The 18016-nt window shown below is 43.5% G+C and overlaps 1 protein-coding gene across 12 annotated transcripts in view; it reads left to right on the forward strand.

The window, feature by feature from the left end:
* Positions 1-18016, forward strand: part of IKZF4 (IKAROS family zinc finger 4) — a 76334-nt gene that overhangs the window by 22093 nt on the left and 36225 nt on the right. For 6 of the 12 annotated variants that reach the window (XM_077328831.1, XM_077328833.1, XM_077328835.1 and 3 more), the window contains one exon: positions 1609-1663. In XM_077328831.1, coding sequence (XP_077184946.1) covers positions 1624-1663 — 40 coding nt within the window. In that variant the 5' untranslated portion in view covers positions 1609-1623. Of the gene's footprint in view, positions 1-1608; positions 1664-10482; positions 10537-11497; positions 11644-18016 lie in introns of those variants that run through there. The other 6 variants (XM_077328836.1, XM_077328840.1, XM_077328837.1 and 3 more) reach the window with 5 other exon arrangements.

Consider the following 18016-nt stretch of genomic DNA (forward strand, 5'->3'; position numbering starts at 1 on the left):
CTCCCTTTTAAAAATATTCCTCTTCCCAGGCTCTGAAACCAATTGATACTTCAGGCACTCTTTCTTCATCTTGAATTAAATGTTTTCACTTTGACGCAGTCACTGACCTAATCCATTCACTGATGAGAGGAAATCTATGGCCTCCCTTGGCAACCTGTTTTACCGCCCATGCAGTCATGGTTAGAAGTTACTTCTGATTGTGCTAAATCTTTGTGTAGTTTTGTCCTACTCTCCATGGGGAATGCATAGCTTTGCCTTCAATATTTAGAAGCTTATCTAACTTCCATCTATGCAGTCAGCCTTCTTTAGATGTAAGTACATCCCTTGCCTTTCCTCTAGGGATCTGGCATTCTCATTCTGCTTCAAAATATATGCAAACTGTTTTAGTAATCCATAGGTGTACCACATTTTTAATACCTAAGAGTTGGGGCAAATGTTAATTTTGTTTCCTTTGTGTTCTGCAAATTGCACCCATATTTTGGGCTTAAGGGTTTAATTCATTCCAACAAATTATTGTTTTTAATTGTTTTTTTGCGGGGGGGGAGGGTTGCATCTGAACTTGCTGGCAGGCAATTAGAACGCAAGCTTACAATAGTAAAACTTGTGATTATGTTACTCATTTTTGTTTTTTAAACATCAATTGTAACTGGAAGGGAAATGCTGTTTTGAACGTTTAAAATGTTCATTATCTCCATGGGGTGCTAAGGAGCAAGATATGTGTGTGCGTGTGACAGACTTAGTGGTTTTTCTAGCATGAATTTGGGAAATGCTCCTTGCAAGTCTGCTCTGTGGTGCTGTGCTTCGTTTTCAGTCACATTGCTAGAAGAATTACCTGTTTTCCCTGATGGAATGGATCTGCATTGGCACATCTGGAGTCACCAGCATCATGTTTTTAGTTCAGGCTCAGACAGCGGATGACAGCAGATAGTCAGCTTTGTTGAAGTGAATTGCATGGACAGTTGCTACTGTACCTTGCCACTGCAAGAGTCAAAATTAGCACTGGCCTGTGGCCACTTGTGTTCTAGACCAGCGAAGTCTGAGTAAGGTCTTGCCTTGCTGGATGCAAGACTGACAGCTGCCCCTTCTGCGCAACATTTAGAAGTGGTGTTAGCGTCTGTTTTGTGAATTTAACACCGTTTGACAGCCTCCCTTCTCTGTATAAAGGGCAGCTGAACAGAGACAGTGGAAGGAAAACCTGCCAAAACCTTGACTGAATTGGCCTCCACAAAATGAAAATTGGCTGGTATATGTGCCCAGACCTCTTCTTTCCAATTAAGTGGCATGGGTAAAAGTCGCTCTTCCTTGAAGTTTGGCAGTATGAGGATTTGCATGCCCCTCCTTATTGCCAGTGCACATCTATTATGCTCTCTTCCTGTTGGAAATGGATGTACTTCCCTTTAAAATGTTCTTTTTGATATATAAAAATTAGTTAATATTTTATTGATATTGCCGCTTCAGTTCCGCAAATTTGCATTTGTGCAACTGAAGTTTCGTTAATTGCGATATTTTGGGGTTGCGTTACACCCTTCTGCAGCAGAGAAAGGAAGAACATCTTAGACCTGCTTTGGTTTATGTCTACTGTTCTGACAGAGCCTGTCTCTCTTTCAGCAGAGTGTCTTAAAGATGGATATAGAGGACTGCAATGGGCGTTCTTACATATCCGGTATGTTCTTATTTTGACTTTTTCTGTACTTAAGTTTATATTTTTTATACATGTCATTTTCTTTGAGATGCCAGCATTGCATATGCAAAGGGCAGGGTAAGACATCTGACTTTAGATCATATTGGACCTTTCAGTGTGACTAAGGGGCTGAGGAATCATACAGGTTTCTCCCACAACTATGATACCTACTGTCTGTACTTGGCAAAACAACTCGGCACTGGTGAAATGGGAAGGAAAACCTTGCTAACACCGCTCTCCTTTTTCTGGCAGTTGATTAACTCTCTCCAGAGAGAGTACAGAAGCTGACCTGGTCAATTTTACAATAGCCTCCTCAATCTCCACCCACATTTAGCTTAGAGCCATCCTCTGGAGTGCATCCAGAGGAGGTGTGTATGCCCTCCAAGTCATTACACAGTGACCGTTATGGGGTTCTCTGGCCACAGTTCACATGAGATGGGTCACTGCACTCAGTACAGCTGTGAATAGAAGGCATCTCCTGCCAGGTTATTTCTCAGCACGATTAAGAGAAATGTTCAATTAAGGGAAGACTTTCATCTGCCCAGATTTAACCAGCGTTTCAGTAGGATAAGTGTAACTCGTATTTGTTCCTCAATTGCCTGCACCTACCTACCTACCTACCTATCTACCTACCTTCCATCCATCCATCTATACATCACCTATTACAAGACAGGCTGGCTTGTGATGGGTTACAAGTAAGATTCTCACAATAAAAACATAAAAACTCCGTCCCTTAAAAGATCATCTTCAGTGGCAGCAAATCTAATTGTTGCAAATGCATAGCCATGTAATTAATTTCTTTTGTTTGATAATATTGCTAACTGAAACATCTGAATACGTATGTGCCTCCCAGTCACAGGGTATGGAATTATTTCCCATAGAGCAAGTCTTTGTGCAATAGACCATTTTATTTCCATTTGTTTTAATTTATTTTCTTTGCAGTTTCATCTTGGCTGACTTACGGCAGCCCTGCAGGGTTTCCAAGGAAAGAAATTTCAGAAGTGGTTTGCCATTGTCTGGCTTTCCTTAGCAATCCAAGACTCAACTGGTGGTCTCCCATCCCAACCAGGGCTGACCCTGGTTTGTTTCCCTTTTAAAATTGTATTATTTTATTGATATAAAATACAACAGAGAAGAAAAATAATGTAAGAAAAAGAACAAACATCTTATTATATCGTTTACATTACTATGTAGGATAAAATTATTACCTCTAACCAGTTTGAATCTTGTCAACCCTCTATTCATCAGTCGCTTTTCATTGTATTATATATACTCCAAAATCCTCATATTTAAATCTCTGAATCCACAAACTGACCATCCCATTTTTTCCTCTTCCCTGTAAAAAACAAAGGGTTTCCATGGTGCAATAAAAGCCTGCTTTGCTCCTGAGATCTGTTGAGATTGGTCCAGGGTAGGCTACCCTTCCATTCCTTGACCAATTATAAATCTGAATGAGCATGATCACCTGTTTTCCAGAGCCTGCTGATACTAGAAAACATTGCTCCTGCCTGCTTTTAGCTTGTGTGCCAGAAGCTGGTTTAGCCATAGGTTGGATTTTCCTGTTATAGAGACTATAGGAGAAGTTTTGACCACGAATGGACAATCTTTTGGACCTGAGTTTCAAAGCCTTTGTATCATCTACCTGTGAAGATGCTGGTATGCCTTCAAACAGAAGAGGGAAACATGAGGGCTGTGATTGGCCAGATACATAAGCTCACTTTGAGCAAAGAATAGGCCCTGGGTGCTGAACAAAATCATCAGGTGTACATCATTGTAAATCACTGCCAGCCATTTAAATCTAACAGCTGATGGGCGGACTGTCAAGCTACCAGCCATTTCAGGGATGGATTTTGCTTTTTCCTCCTTATAGTGGAGGGAAGCAAAATCAATTGCGGTGTTTTATTTTACTTTGCCTTGCTTCTTGGCGTGGAGAAGTGAAATGAGCTGACCCAAGCTGGCCTGTTATTTTGTGGGGTTTGGGGGTTCACTTCGGGAACGTACCAAACCGGAATGTTCCTATTTGTGCTCATCCCTATCTAAACTGATGAGTACTTCATAACTTTACAAGCTGATTGAGTTTCTTGCACTGATGAATTCACAAAGAATTCTGAAGTCGCTCCTGTTGTTGGTCATATTAAGAGAAGATATGGGGTAAGCTACAGTTCGTAGCTATGACAGGTATGGAGGCCTAAGAATGAAACATCAGGAATACATTTGTTGATGAAATTTTGACATTGTTGCTACCAATAATAGCTAACATTAGCAATGCTTACAGCAACCTGTAACAATGCAGAAAGCCATTTTCAAAGAAGGAGCTGTGACTTCAGCAGTCAAAAATAGGCTGATTTCATGCATATTTACTTGGAACAAAATCCTACCAACCTCAGTGAGTTATACATCTAGATAAGCTTGGGAAGGATTGCAGGCAGCAACAGTATTCCTGGCACATGTGTGCAAATTTTCTACAGCAGTAAATGGTCAGGGTAAAAGAAACCCCCCTCCCCAAGTATTGTTTGTGTCGCACACTAATATACAGAAACTTGTGAATTTTGAGGGGGAAAAGATAATAATGAGTCATAATTGGAAATTAAGGGATATAATCCTGTTTTGTTTATCTGAGACACTGGAACCACAACAAAATCAAATTAAGAATAATAGGAAAAGCTACTTATACTAAAAAAACACATTGATTTAAGTATATTGACTTCACTGGACTTGGAAGAAGGATCTGCTGGGATTAATGAGCAAGCTTAATTGTATTCAAGCCTCACTAAGTCTGTGGGAAGGATCTAGTTTACTAGGGATAAATTGCCAATCCACTCTCTGCCAGACTCATTGGAAGACTGTGTGTGTAGTGGTTAGAACACTAGCCTGGCCTCTAGAGATCCATGTTCAAGTCTCCACATGCTATGGAAGCTTACTGAGTGACCTTGGGCTGTTCAGAGTCCCAAAGTAGCTCAAGGTTATTGTGAAGAGAGAATGATGTAAGCCACTTTGGGTTTCTTGTTATTGTGAAAGGTGGATGGTGGAAATGAAATATATAAAGAAGCCACACTCATTGTTCTGCTCAGGAATAAATGCCAACTACAAAACGCCATTTATCCTGGTTAAGGGAGACTGACGAAGCTGTATGGAGTCACCAGTTATCAAATAATGGGTGGGGACTGCATCTGAAATGAGTGAAAATTGTTGGATGTTTATCAGAAAACACAAACTGTTTGCTTTGGGTCTAGAGATCCAGCAGCAGAACATATTGTTAGATCTGGATTTTATCAGTTCCTCTGCAACCTAATAGAGTTGATCAAAGGAGCCTCGGGGATCCATGTGGATTAATAGTTTTATGGGTTGGGGAGGGAGCTACAGTGAGGATCGAAAATGAGTCAGGTTCATTCATCCTGTTCTTCTTCCTTTCATAAGCACAGCTGTACCAACAGAATAGGGGGACAGGTTATTTGGCTCCCTTCCCTCTCTTCACAGTATCCCCTAACCCAGGGGTAGTCAACCTGTGGTCCTCCAGATGTCCATGGACTACAATTCCCATGAGCCCCTGCCAGCGCTTGCATGGGAATTGTAGTCCATGGACATCTGGAGGACCACAGGTTGACTACCCCTGCCCTAACCTAGATGAGTGTTAGTCCAAAGGAGTCCTCACATCCTGGGCATCAGATTTTGCAGGTCCTGCTTTAGAGCGGAGAGTGTAGCAAACAGCCATGCTCTGCCTCCCTGAGGGCTCTGCTGGATCCATCCCCCTGAAAGTAGTCGAAATACACTCTTAAGTAGTTCCTTAGAACCGGCATTAATGGGATCAAACAGTCTTGGCAGGTCTCCAGTAGTGTTCTGGACTTGTAATGGCACTTTCCCCTTCCAGACCAGTCACTACAAGGTGATGAAAGTAAAAAAAATGAACACGAATATTTGAGTAAATATCTGAAGCCTGCCAACGTCACAGAAACCAGAGGGCTGGGGCTAGCTGATGGCTAGAAAAGAAAATCAAACAATGTGTGTGGCTGTTTCTCAGAATGCTGATTAGCAGCAGCAAGGAACGAAAGGTTAAATCATCCAGAGTGGTGAAGGCTAAATTTGTAATGCTCCCCAGGAGGACACATTTTTAGTGAGAAGAAGCCTGCTGGGGATCAGAGTCTGAGAAGAGGAGGGAAAGCACTAATTGTTTTGGACAAATCAAGGTTTGGTCATTGATTATTTTGAATCTAGGGATTTGTGTGCACCTCCTGTGACATTAGTAAACTTGAAAAGTACAGGAAATGCCACTGGTTAAATGTGGTATTGTGTTCAGTTGTAGTACAGGACTTCTAAAAAAGATACTGTGTAAAAAGATAGGAATATCCTCTTGGCTGCGAAGGCTTGTCAGAGAGCCAGCATAGTGTACTGGTTAGAGTGTGAAATAAAGATCACAGAGATCAACGTTTGAATCCTTACTTTCCCATAGAACAGGGATGGCCTAACTGTGGCTCGCCATCTTGGAACAGTGGGTAAGAGCGGTAGCTTCTAATCTGGAGAACTGGGTTTGATTCCCCATTCCTCCACGTGCAGCCAGCTGGGTGACTTTGGGCCAGTCACAATTCTCTCAGAGCTCTCTCAGCCTCACCCACTTCAGAGGATGTTTGCTGTGGGGAAAGGAAGGGAAGGTGATTGTAAGCCACTTTGGGACTCGTTCGGGTAGAGAAAAGCAGGGTATGAAAAACAGTTCTTCTTCTCAAATGTTTACGGGCTACTGTTATCATGAGCCCCTACTAGCTTGCTTGCTTGCTGGCAGGGGCTCATGGTAATAGTGGTCTGTGGACATCAGGAGAGCCACCATTTGGCCGCCACTGTCATAGGAACATATTGGGGGACCATGGGCCAGGTACACCCACTGGGCTTAACCTAACCGACAGGGTTGTTGTGAGGCTTAAATGATATTAGTTGTTTAGGGACGCCAAAGGGGAGAAAGGTGAGATAACTGTGAAGTAAATATTTTAGGAATAGATGAAACCCTGAAAACTCAGATTTTGAAGGCTCACCAAGACACTTGTATTACTTGTCTGATCACTTTAGGTCAGGCTCTCTCAACCAGGGTTTCATGAAACCCTGGGGCTTCTTCATGGCTCTGGAAGGGTTTCCCAAATGGGTGGGAATTAATTAATTTCTAATATATTTTTTAGATTTGTTAAACATTTATCTGGTGATACGACCATATATGGTCATGTTGACCCCCCTCCCTCTCCCAAAATGGCCAATGATGTCCCTGGAGGGGGTGGGAAGGGGAAGAGCCCTGGGTGGGTATGTACACAGCTATGCTTCCCAACCATTTCATGCACAATTGTGCCACTTCTCGGGTTTCTCAAAGCCAGAAGCATGTTTCAGGGGTTTCTGAATGGTAAAAAAGTTGGGAAAGGCAGCTATAGATGGACCGCAGGGGGTGGTAATCTCCCCCATGTTATTTAACATCTTTATGTGCTCTCTAGGATAGCTGGTTCAGAGTTATGGGCTGGGTATTCATCAATATGCAGATGATACCCAGCTCCTCATGGACAGCCACCTGGACTCGCCCCGGATACATTGAAAGATGTTTGGGAGCCGTAGCTAGATGATTAAAGCAGAGTTGCCTGAAACGCAACCCCTCCAAGACGGAAATCCTGTGGCTGAGCAGAAAGGAGGCAGAACAGGAAGCGCATCTCCCTGCCTTGGCCAGGGCATAACTTTTCGCCCATGGCAAGGAGTTTGGGGGTGATCCTGAATGCCTCCCTCTCTGCAAAGGGCCAGGTCATGGATAGCTCACACAGCGTTTTACCATCTTCATCAGCTGAGGCTAGCGACCTATCTACCTCCAGTCTGTCTGGCCACAGTGATCCATGCAATGGTCACCTTTAGAATGGACTGTAACTCACTTTATTTTTTATTTATTTATTTTTATCCAATTTATTAACTGCCACTCCCAGAGGCTTGTGGCAGTTTACAAAAGTCCAGCTAAAAACCCATTAAAACTCAAATTAAAATGGACTATCACAAAATCCATAATAACAAAAATCAAACAGCAAAAACAAAGATGGCAGAAACCCTTAACCCTCCCCCCTACTCATCTACAAGAGGGAGAAGAAAGGAGAGACAGGTCAGAATGGTATTCGTTGTTGGCATCAGGGGACCCCAGTTGCTCTTCCTGCGCTAACCCGGCCTCAACCATAGACCTGGTGGAAGAGCTCCATTTTGCAGACTCTGTGGAAAGGTCCCGCAAGGCCCACAGCTCACCCGGTAGCTCATTCCACCAGGTTGGGGCCAGGACCGAAAAGGCCCCGGCCCTGGTTGAGACCAGGTGTGCCTCTGGGGCCAGGAACGACCAGTAAATTCTCACCCACAGAGCATAATGCCCTGCAATAGGGGCATAGGGCAATAGGTGGTCCCTCAGGTATATGGGGCCCAACCCGCATAAGGCCTTAAAGGTCAAAACCTTGAACTGGATCCGGACAACAACCGGCAACCAATGTAGCTGCCTCAGCACCAGCGATATGGGTCCTTCATGGCTCTATGCTGGCTTACCCTTGTCCTTGACCCGGAAACTCCCGACTGGTGCAGAATGCAGCTGCTAGGATCCTCATTGGTTCATTTTGGAGGGCCCACATCCAGCCTGTGCTGAGGCAGCTGGATTGGTTGCAGGTTGCAGCCCAGATCAGGTTCAGGGTCTTGTTTCTGACCTTTAGGGCCATTCGTGGCTTGGACCCTGCCTATCTAAGGGACCGCTTGTTTCTTTACGCCCCCTGCAGGGCACTTTGCTCGGAGGATGCTAATCTGTTAGAGGTGCTTGGCCTCGACTTGGGCCAGGGCCTTTTTGGTCCTGGCCCCAATTTGGTGGACCGAGCTCTAAGGAGAGCTGAGGGCCCTGATGAGTTGTCAGGGCCTGCAAAATAGAGCTCTTCTACCAGGTCTGTGGTTGAGGCCAGAACTAAGATCTATGGGTGCCCCTCAGGCTGCACTGTGCTAGAGTGAACCCCCCTGGTAGATGGCTGCAGGTGCATGGAGGGATCAAGCCATCTTTCGTCCTGGGATTATGTCTGATTTTATGGAGTTGGGGTTTTAATGGATTTTTGATGTGACCCGCCTCTATTCTCTAGAGAGAGGTGGACTAAAAATCTAATATATACACATAAAAACAAAATAAATACAAGAAATGTGTGCATTTAAATCTTTGTTTGCAACAGGGGTGACGGTTTCCCAAAAGGGTGGCGGTTAATTTTTATATATTAAGAGGAACAATGGATAAGGAGATATATATATCCTTATCCATTGTTCCTCTTAATATTTGTGAAACAGTCCTGGGGATGGAGAGTGTCCTGGCTGCCCAAGATGGAATAGGGCCAATCAGGGTGCAGCCAGCAAAGCTGGCTGGCCCTCCATTTCCAGGTTCCGCGCTCCTTCCCTGGACGCTAGCTACTTTGCTCTCAGATGCCTGAGAGAGACACAGAGAGCCCTACCAAACCGTAAAGCAGTGGTCCCCAACCTGCGGGCCGCAGCCCGGTGCCGGGCCGCAGCTCCCTCTTCCCGCCCCCCCCCCCCCCCGAAGCGAGAAGCTCGCCAGGCCGCGCATGTGTGTGTGAGTATATAATTTTAAATTTGTAAAACATTTATTGAGTGATCTGACCATGTATGGTCATGTTGACCCTCCCAAATGGCCAAGGAAGCGCCTCAGGTGAGCGTGTACACAGCTATGCTTCCCAACCACATTCTGCACAATTACACCAAATCTTGAGCTTCTTAAAACCTGAAGGATGTTTCAGGGGTTTCTCAATGGTAAAAAAGTTTAGAAAGGCTGGTGTAAATGATTTCAGGGGAATCCCAAGAGGATAAATCTTGCCATTTAAATATGACAGGTTAGAAGCAGATAGTTAATGTGTGAAAACAATACTGATGGAGTGAACACAGGCCAAACGGGGGGGGGGGGGGCAAGGATTTAGTAATATAGCTTTGAAAAATGTTACTTAAATACAAAGTATTTATTTCTGTAGTATGCAGAGTAACAATGAAACTTTTTGTTCTGCCTTTTTTTTGCAAGCTAACACATTCTCAACTACAAATTAAGCCTGCCATGAAATAACTCAACTAAATGTTGCAAACCTGATTATCAATTAGATTCAATTTAAAATAATAATAAATAAATAAATCAGATAGCCAACATTTGGGAAAAAAGGGACCTTTTAAAAACCATAAAACTTGCAGGCCCTATATAGCAGAAGAGGCGTTCTCTTACCAAGGAGGGAATACCTCCTCTGCATTTATGCCTTGCTAATTAATTAATTAATTAATTAATTGTAATTTATTAATTTATTGTTATTGTTATTATTTAGTGTATATTGTATTTTTTTTCTTGGCAAGATATCATAGACCGTTTATGCACTGGTGGTTTCATCCCGGGCTGCAGGCTGGAGTTTTATTCGTGGCAGGTTGCCCCACCTCTTCCTGCACCCACATGGGGGAGCATTTGGCCTGGCGCACCTCATCCGCCCCCGATTTGTGCTCCTGCACAGGAGCTGGGGCAGTGAAGTTCCCAGTGCATAAACGGTCATAGCCTTGCCGGTAGTATAGGGTTCTTGTGTTTTATTGCTATGCTTTATTGTAAACCGCCATGAGTAGGCAGGTCCCAGAGTGGGGGTATAGAAACCCGATCCAATAAAAAATTAAGGTGCATGTCCCTAGTATTTAATAGTGAAGATGCTCTCCTTTCTTCAAAACTATTCTTATTCATATGCAAAGTAATTAAAATCCCCTTAAACCAACGAATGTGATACAACACCAACTTTTCTTTATTTTAGAATGGATCCCCCCTCTCGTCATAATGAACATGCAACAATATATCATGTTAAAAGGTATTTTTCAAATCAGAAGATCATTTATCTTTCCTAGCCAAAACACGAGGTATCTTTCTGGGAAGTTATTAGAAAAAGCTGCAGAGGAAATTCTTTTGAGTGGAAATTTCAACAGAGTAATGGATTTGACTCATGCCCCTTTAGATTTAAAAAGGAGAAAAACACATGGGGGATGTCCTTGCTTTCTAATTCCTTAAAGCTTTATCAAGGATAATTTACTGCATCTTGGGAGTTATTATCTTCCCCAAAAGCGAGATCACACTTTTCACTCAGGTCAGTTCTTTATGTATTCAAGAATAGATTTCTTCCTCTTCTCCCCCCCCTTTGGTTCCCCTCAATTTGCACACGTAGAAAATATTCAAATGAAACCTGTTCTTTATGCTAATCATGCACGTAAGGCCTTAACCTGGCTACCGTTTGGCTAGGAGAAATCAGTTAGACAAAGGCACGTGGACGCTTCATTATTACAGGATGAATCAGTTGTGCCAAGTGTGGCGCAATTGCTAATAGATTCCCCCCCCCCTTTCAATGAAATGCCTATGGAGGTATTTCATTGTACTTGTGCAGTTTTTACTGTCAGTTTCTGGACTGTTAAAAGCTCTTGATGGGAGCTCTTATCTCTCCAGAGCAACATGTCCTTTTAGCATCCATTTCTGTTGCCAAAGTGATGCGGGGTGGACAGCAACAGTGATGTTTTACATGGACTTCCTTGCCCTGTCTAGCCAAGTCAGTGTGTGTATGTGTATGTGTGTGTGTGTGTTTGCTCATTGTCGTTGTTTTTTTTTTAACCTTACTAAAAGGATGCCACCCGGTAGCTGATGGCTCTATTTTAGGACGCGAAGCACAAAGCAATAGGGGAGCGAGCCTGAATCTCAGCGAAAGGGGACACTGCAGCCGTATGGATTCCTGCTCGAACAGTGCTGCTTGACTGTAAAATGACGGCCGTTTCTCTCACTTCCAGGAATCTCTTCTTCCTGGAAGGTGAGTGGCTGAGTTCACCCTACTGCCGAGATGCAGCCACACACACTCACAGTCTGTATTCCAGTGCTGTTTCCAAGGAGTTGGCTGTGATAACACTCCAGGGTATCTTCAGCAAGGTAGAATAATGTAAGTTAAACGGGGAGGGGTGGCGGTCTGAAATAACTCCATGCTCTTTCTGTTTTTATTTACACTTGGTGCCAGCTGGGGGTGGCTGGAGTGTTTCTTAATGCCAGGCAGAGCAGCAGAGGTAGTCACTCACTTTAGATGCAGATAAATGGATCTCTAGAATTCCTTATCTGTGCAGGGGGCTGGTGGGGGGACTGGAGGCTGTTTGAAAGGTTACTGCAGGTTGTTGGATATGAGTGAACAACAAAAAGGGCAAGATAAGAGAGCAAGCTGCCAGGCCCCTGTTGAGGACTCCCTTTTCTGCTCCTGGTCTCTTTACTGACTATATTCTGTACTGGCCTGGGGAAGGGCAGGGGCCATAATTCACAATGCATGCTGGTAACCAATGCTTGGTCCTAGTCCCTGATGTTTAATTTGTTGTGATGAAGCTTGTCGTTACTATCCCGGTTTTAGGGTGGTTCAGTTTGGTTGGTTTCTTTGGGTGGAGTATGTTTTGTTTAGTTTGTTTTTTTTACTTAACCATGTTTCTCATTTTGTTCTTTATTTTAAAAAAAATCATCATGCTTCATATACCTGAAAACGTTCCTGTTTAATTGAATAGCAGATGGAAGGGTTAAGGGAAACAGAAGACCTTCAGGGTCTCAGCTTCTGGCACCCAAGGGACTAACTTTAAAAAAAAATATTAAAATTCTCAAGCAATGTGCATCGTGCTTATGCTAAACTTAAACCCACCCGCTTGGGAGCAGTGCCTCCCCTCCTCATTTTAATAAATGCTGAACAGGATAAGAGGAAGAGTCCCAGGTGAAACTTTCTCCAGATATTGTTTCTGCTTTCTAGAACTTATACAGAAGTGTGGTAAACAGGAACTGGGCATGGGAAAGTGCATCCCAGGCAAGCGCAAAGGAAGATGGGCGCTACGTTGTCTTTCCTTCACTGCAGCTGTGTCACATATGTGCTGGTCCTGCTAGACTGAAACCCTCATGTCTTTGCTCACAACAGTTGCCTGTCTAGAAGCACATTTAAGTTACAGGGAGCACAGAAATTGAACTTTGGGGAAAGGAATTCACGTACAGGTACAAGAGAAGAAATTGGCATTCCTTATATATCCAGGCAGATGGGGACTGCAGCAAAGAAATTAAAAGACGCTTGCTCCTGGGGAGGAAAGCTATGGCAAATCTAGACAGCATCCTAAAAAGCAGAGACATCACCCTGCCAACAAAAGTGCGTTTAGTCAAGGCTATGGTATTCCCAGTTGCAATGTATGGCTGCGAAAGTTGGACCATAAGGAAGGCCGAGCGTCAAAGAATTGAGGCTTTTGAACTCTGGTGCTGGAGAAGACTCTTGCGAGTCCCTTGGACTGCAAGGCGAACAAACCGGTCAGTCCTAGAGGAGATCAACCCTGACTGCTCTTTAGAAGGCCAGATCCTGAAGATGAAACTCAAATACTTTGGCCACCTCATGAGAAGGAAGGACTCCCTGGAGAAGAGCCTAATGCTGGGAGCGATCGAGGGCAAAAGAAGAAGGGGACGACAGAGAATGAGGTGGCTGGATGGAGTCACTGAAGCAGTCGGTGCAAACTTAAATGGACTCCGGGGAATGGTGGAGGACAGGAAGGCCTGGAGGATCATTGTCCGTGGGGTCGCGATGGGTCGGACACGACTTCGCACATAACAACAACATATATCCAGGCAGTGTGTCCCACTTAGCTGAAGCTCACATTGCCTTTTCCTGTAATTATAATGCTAAAGGACATCGAATCCATGTGCTGCAGCTAGATTTATGCACTGAGATGGTAACCCTGTATTGAGTAGTACCATTTCAGACTGCATTTGGGCACTCTTATTGGCTAAATGTTTCATAATACAAAAAGGGGAGGGGGGTCTGCTCACATAAATTTGACGTCAGAGAGAAGGGTTCTAAGGGTTCTACTGACCAATGTGCTACATGTAAGCATGCACAGAAAGAGTATTTTTTTAAAAAAACAGGTTATCTGAACTTTCACCTGAAGTCGGTAGTAGGACTATTCAGTTTATCACCTGGGTGGAAACTAAGCCTTCCTTCCAGTCTCTTAAAAACCTCCCATGAAAAAGGCGCAACCATTTCCTAGGTAATATAGGTCCATTTACTGAAACTGCCTTCAGTTCGATTTTCATTGTAGTTGCTGTGCTCCCTGACAGCTTTCATTCTTTATCCCTTATCTTATTTTCTGTAATGGCGAAGAGCCCCTGGCTTTACTCACCCCCTGCCCTAAAGTTTCTTGCTAACAATCCTTAATTGGCATTTTGTCTGAGCTGAAAATGCAGCGTTAGACGGAGCGCATTTGACGGGGAAAGTAGAGTCACCAGCCTCCAAGTGGGGCCTGGATTTCTCCAAACTGCAACTGATCTTCAAACTACAGAGATCAGTTCCCCCTGGATAAGATGACTGCTTTGTAGGAATTCTACAGGGGAGTCTGTAGCACCATATCCCAGCTGAGCTCCCCCCCCCAAAAAAAAATCCCCACAAACCCTACCAAGATTCTACCCTCAAATTCCCAGGAATTTACTAACCTGAAGTTGGCAACACTAGTTGTGTCCTGTCTAAATTCTGTGCAAGGAAGCATGGCTTTCTTTTCCCCTTACTCCTGTTGCATCCTGAAATGCCCCCCTGGAGTGCTGTTGCTGTGGGCGGGGAGAAGAAATGGGACAGGGATCCCCAAGAGCAGTATCAGTGGAGAGATGAAGGGCTGCTGCTAGTGGGTTAGAGGGAATTAGTGATAATCGCCTCCTCTCCTTATGCATGGGGATCTTTCCCACAGGATTCAATCTAGTTCATTTAATATGGAATGCTTTTCAATATATACTTGGCCTGCAGTTTGCACCCTATTTCCACTATGTTTTGTTTTGCTAACGGGAGAGACAGCCATTGTCAGAGAAAAGTTTAGAAAGATCCGTAGATAATCTCCCTCCTCCAAGAAGTGCCTATTTCAAGCAAACAGCACCTAACTGAATGTTGGTGTTGACTGTCAAGCAAACATCCCCAAAGCAGTCAGATTAAATTACAAAAGCTCTTATACTTTTAATGGAAGCTGAGGATTTTTAGTAAGTTCCACTTTTCATGCCACAGTACTTTAGAAACTTGAGAACTTAATATAGTCCCCAACGCTGAAAAGCTGGCCAATCCTGAACAAGCAAATGGCAGGTATAACTTTGTACATTATTCATTTAACCTCTTGTGGCCTTAAGATCATTTAATATTTCTGTTTGTCTGGTGCTCTTGAAAGTTTTGTTCTCTGCTTGAAGAGCATAATTGTAAAAACACTTATAGATCACCTGTAAATTCATGTGTCTTGAGTAAGACAGGATAATTCTTAAGTCGGAGAGCCTGACAGCTGAAATATCCATTTGGTGAACTCATATGAAGGGCTTGAAGGGATTGCTGTGGTATTGAGTACATGTGGGAGAATCACGCAACTCATAGGAAGCCCAGATTCCTGTAGGTATTTCTTAAGACGTGAGTGAGTATGATAAATCCAAGAAATTCAAAAAATCTTAGAAGCATTGAGTTTAGGTGCTATGAAAGAACGTGTACCTGAGGACCAAGGAAGTTTATAAGGTTTTTTTTTAACTTTCAAGCTAAATGTAGGTAGGCTCTTATAAGTTAATATAAGAGCCAGTTTGGTGTAGTGGTTAGGAGTGCGGACTTCTAATCTGGCATGCTGGGTTCGATTCTGCACTCCCCCACATGCAACCAGCTGGGTGACCTTGGGCTCGCCACGGCACTGATAAAACTGTTCTGACCAAGCAGTGATATCAGGGCTCTCTCAGCCTCACCCACCCCACAGGGTGTCTGTTGTGGGGAGAGGAATGGGAAGGCGACTGTAAGCCGCTTTGAGCCTCCTTCGGGTAGGGAAAAGCGGCATATAAGAACCAACTCTTCTTCTTCTTCTTCTTAAACATCCTGTGGATTTTAGACCATGAAATGAGAGTAGCTGCCCAAGCTTACAACTTGCTGTACCAGAAAGTAACAGTTTTTAATGGAATGTGTCAACATAATTTGCATCAACTGAGTATTGCAAGGTTTGTTACTTCAACACTGAATGGCTGGAGTTGCACTATTAAGATGGGTTCTGTCCATAATGTTAGCAGTCAGAACCCTCCTCTCAGTTCATAGTTAAAAAGCCATAAGCACCCTTCCTTCAATATCATTTCAGATATACACTGCCTGTCTGAAAATGACACTAAAATAGATGTCAGCCAGATCATACACTGTCTGGCCCAACAAAACATAGAATGGGTGCCTGCCAGAAACAAGGCTCCTGAGAGAAGTCTGAACATATAGTTTTGAATATGTGAGGGGAACAGCTGACCAATTAGCAACCTCCTCCACCCCAGGGAGATGCATAATTTAGGACCATAGGTTTCCCAGGAACTCAAAATTAATTCATCAATTTTCCAATCTCACTTCCCTAGCAGCCACTCACCTTAATTCAGCAATACTTAACACCTTACTTAAAATTAATAGCTTACCCATTCAGTACTCAAGGGGTCATCAATAACCACTTTACTCATACCTCATCTAAGGTAAAGTAATCACAACCATAGCCTATCCCCTGAGAACCCATACGTTTCTCCTGGATCATTGTTTAACTCTGGAACATTCATCAAGTAATTGTTTTGGGGGCAAATATGTTGGCATAGCCTTGGGCACCATTTTGTCATATATCAAGAGGTATCCTGCCCCAACCCTGTGTGTGTGTTCTAAGTACCATACATATACCCTACTTGCACGTAGATTCCCCTTCTTCTTCTGTGAAATGCGGGCCATTATTGCCACTGAATCCACAGACCTCTCCCTATTTAGGTAAATATTGTCTCCCTTATTTTCTTAGCCATTCTTCTGTGTGTGTGCTATAACCCTTAATAAAACCTTTTCCAGTCAAACAACCAACTGGTTTGGAGGTACACTAAGAGAACAATCCCCATAAACATTGATGGAGATCTTATACCCTGTTTCGCTACATCATCTTAATCCAATTTTCCCTGATAAATGAGGAGACCACTTGTTTGGGTGACGATGAAGCCAAATGTATTTTTGTAATGGATATATTTTTTAAAGGAGGGAGGAGAGTAGGAATGTTGAAGATCGGTCCTGGACTGACAAAATGGGGAAAACAATCACTAAGGATTTGCCATGTACATGCTGTAGTGTATATGCTCTTCCTGTCGGAAGCAGCAGCAGAAAAATGATTATCCATATTCCAAATGTATTTGAAATGAATGTACTTTAACATTGTCATCCTGAAGATGGATTTGATACTCTCAATCTTTGTGAAAAAAATTGTGTAAGCTTTTCCATTAGAGCCCTTGCTGATAAGCACTGTTCTTTTTATGGCAGATTTCTCCAAGACTTTTTATTAAGAGTACACATATCCCTGAGCAGTGTAAAGCATCCCACCACAAAACCATTTGTATACCTGGTCTTATTTATGGTGACTTAGTAATTTTGAGTGGAAAATCTCTTTATCCTGCAGCTGCCATATAAGGAGAGATGCTTCTGCTTCTTTGAGCAACCTCAAGTGGCGGTGCTCATTTTATTCAAGAACCTGGATGCTCTAGTCCAGGGGTGGTCAAATTTCGGCCCTCCAGATGTCCATGGACTACAATTCCCATGAACTGGCGGGGGCTCATGGGAATTGTAGTCCATGGACATCTGGAGGGCCGCAGTTTGACTACCCTGCTCTAGCCTAATTTTGGCAATTCATGTTACACCTGTACCACAGTCCTGACAATGTTGTGATCTTAATCTCATAAATATGAGAGAGGTGCCACCTGAATATGAATATATCTGTTTAATCCATCTTGAAAATGTATCTGGCTGCATTTGAATCCAGATCAGCTTCTTTCTCCCATCAGCAGTGAAAGAAAGATCCTGTTGGCTCTGCACTACGATTGTTTCTGTGCCAACCCTGCTCAACAAAGGGGCTGTACTATCATAGACCGTTTATGCATTGGAGGTTTCATGCTGTGCTGCAGGCTGGAGTTTTAATCATGGCAGGTTGCCCCACCTTTTCCTGCACCCACATGGGAGAGCATTTGGCCTGGTGCACCTCATCCGCCTCCTATTTGTGCTCCTGCTGGGGCAGTGAAGTTCCCAGTGCATAAATGGTCATATAGTGTAATTACTTTGTTCAGGGAAAGACAACCCATTAAATGGTTTGCCCCCAATTACATGGTTTGGAAATAATGTCTTCAAGTTGTTTTCTATATGTAGTTTGGATTCTTCTTTCTGTGTTGTCATTCACAATGAGCTCTAGTGTGTAATGTTTCCTACCCTCCCCCCCCCCAAAAAAATGCAGTCCACAAGGGCTGAATCCTGCTTATGTACCATAGAC

This window comes from Paroedura picta, chromosome 3 (genome assembly GCF_049243985.1).
Source record: "Paroedura picta isolate Pp20150507F chromosome 3, Ppicta_v3.0, whole genome shotgun sequence".
Lineage (NCBI taxonomy): Eukaryota > Metazoa > Chordata > Lepidosauria > Squamata > Gekkonidae > Paroedura > Paroedura picta.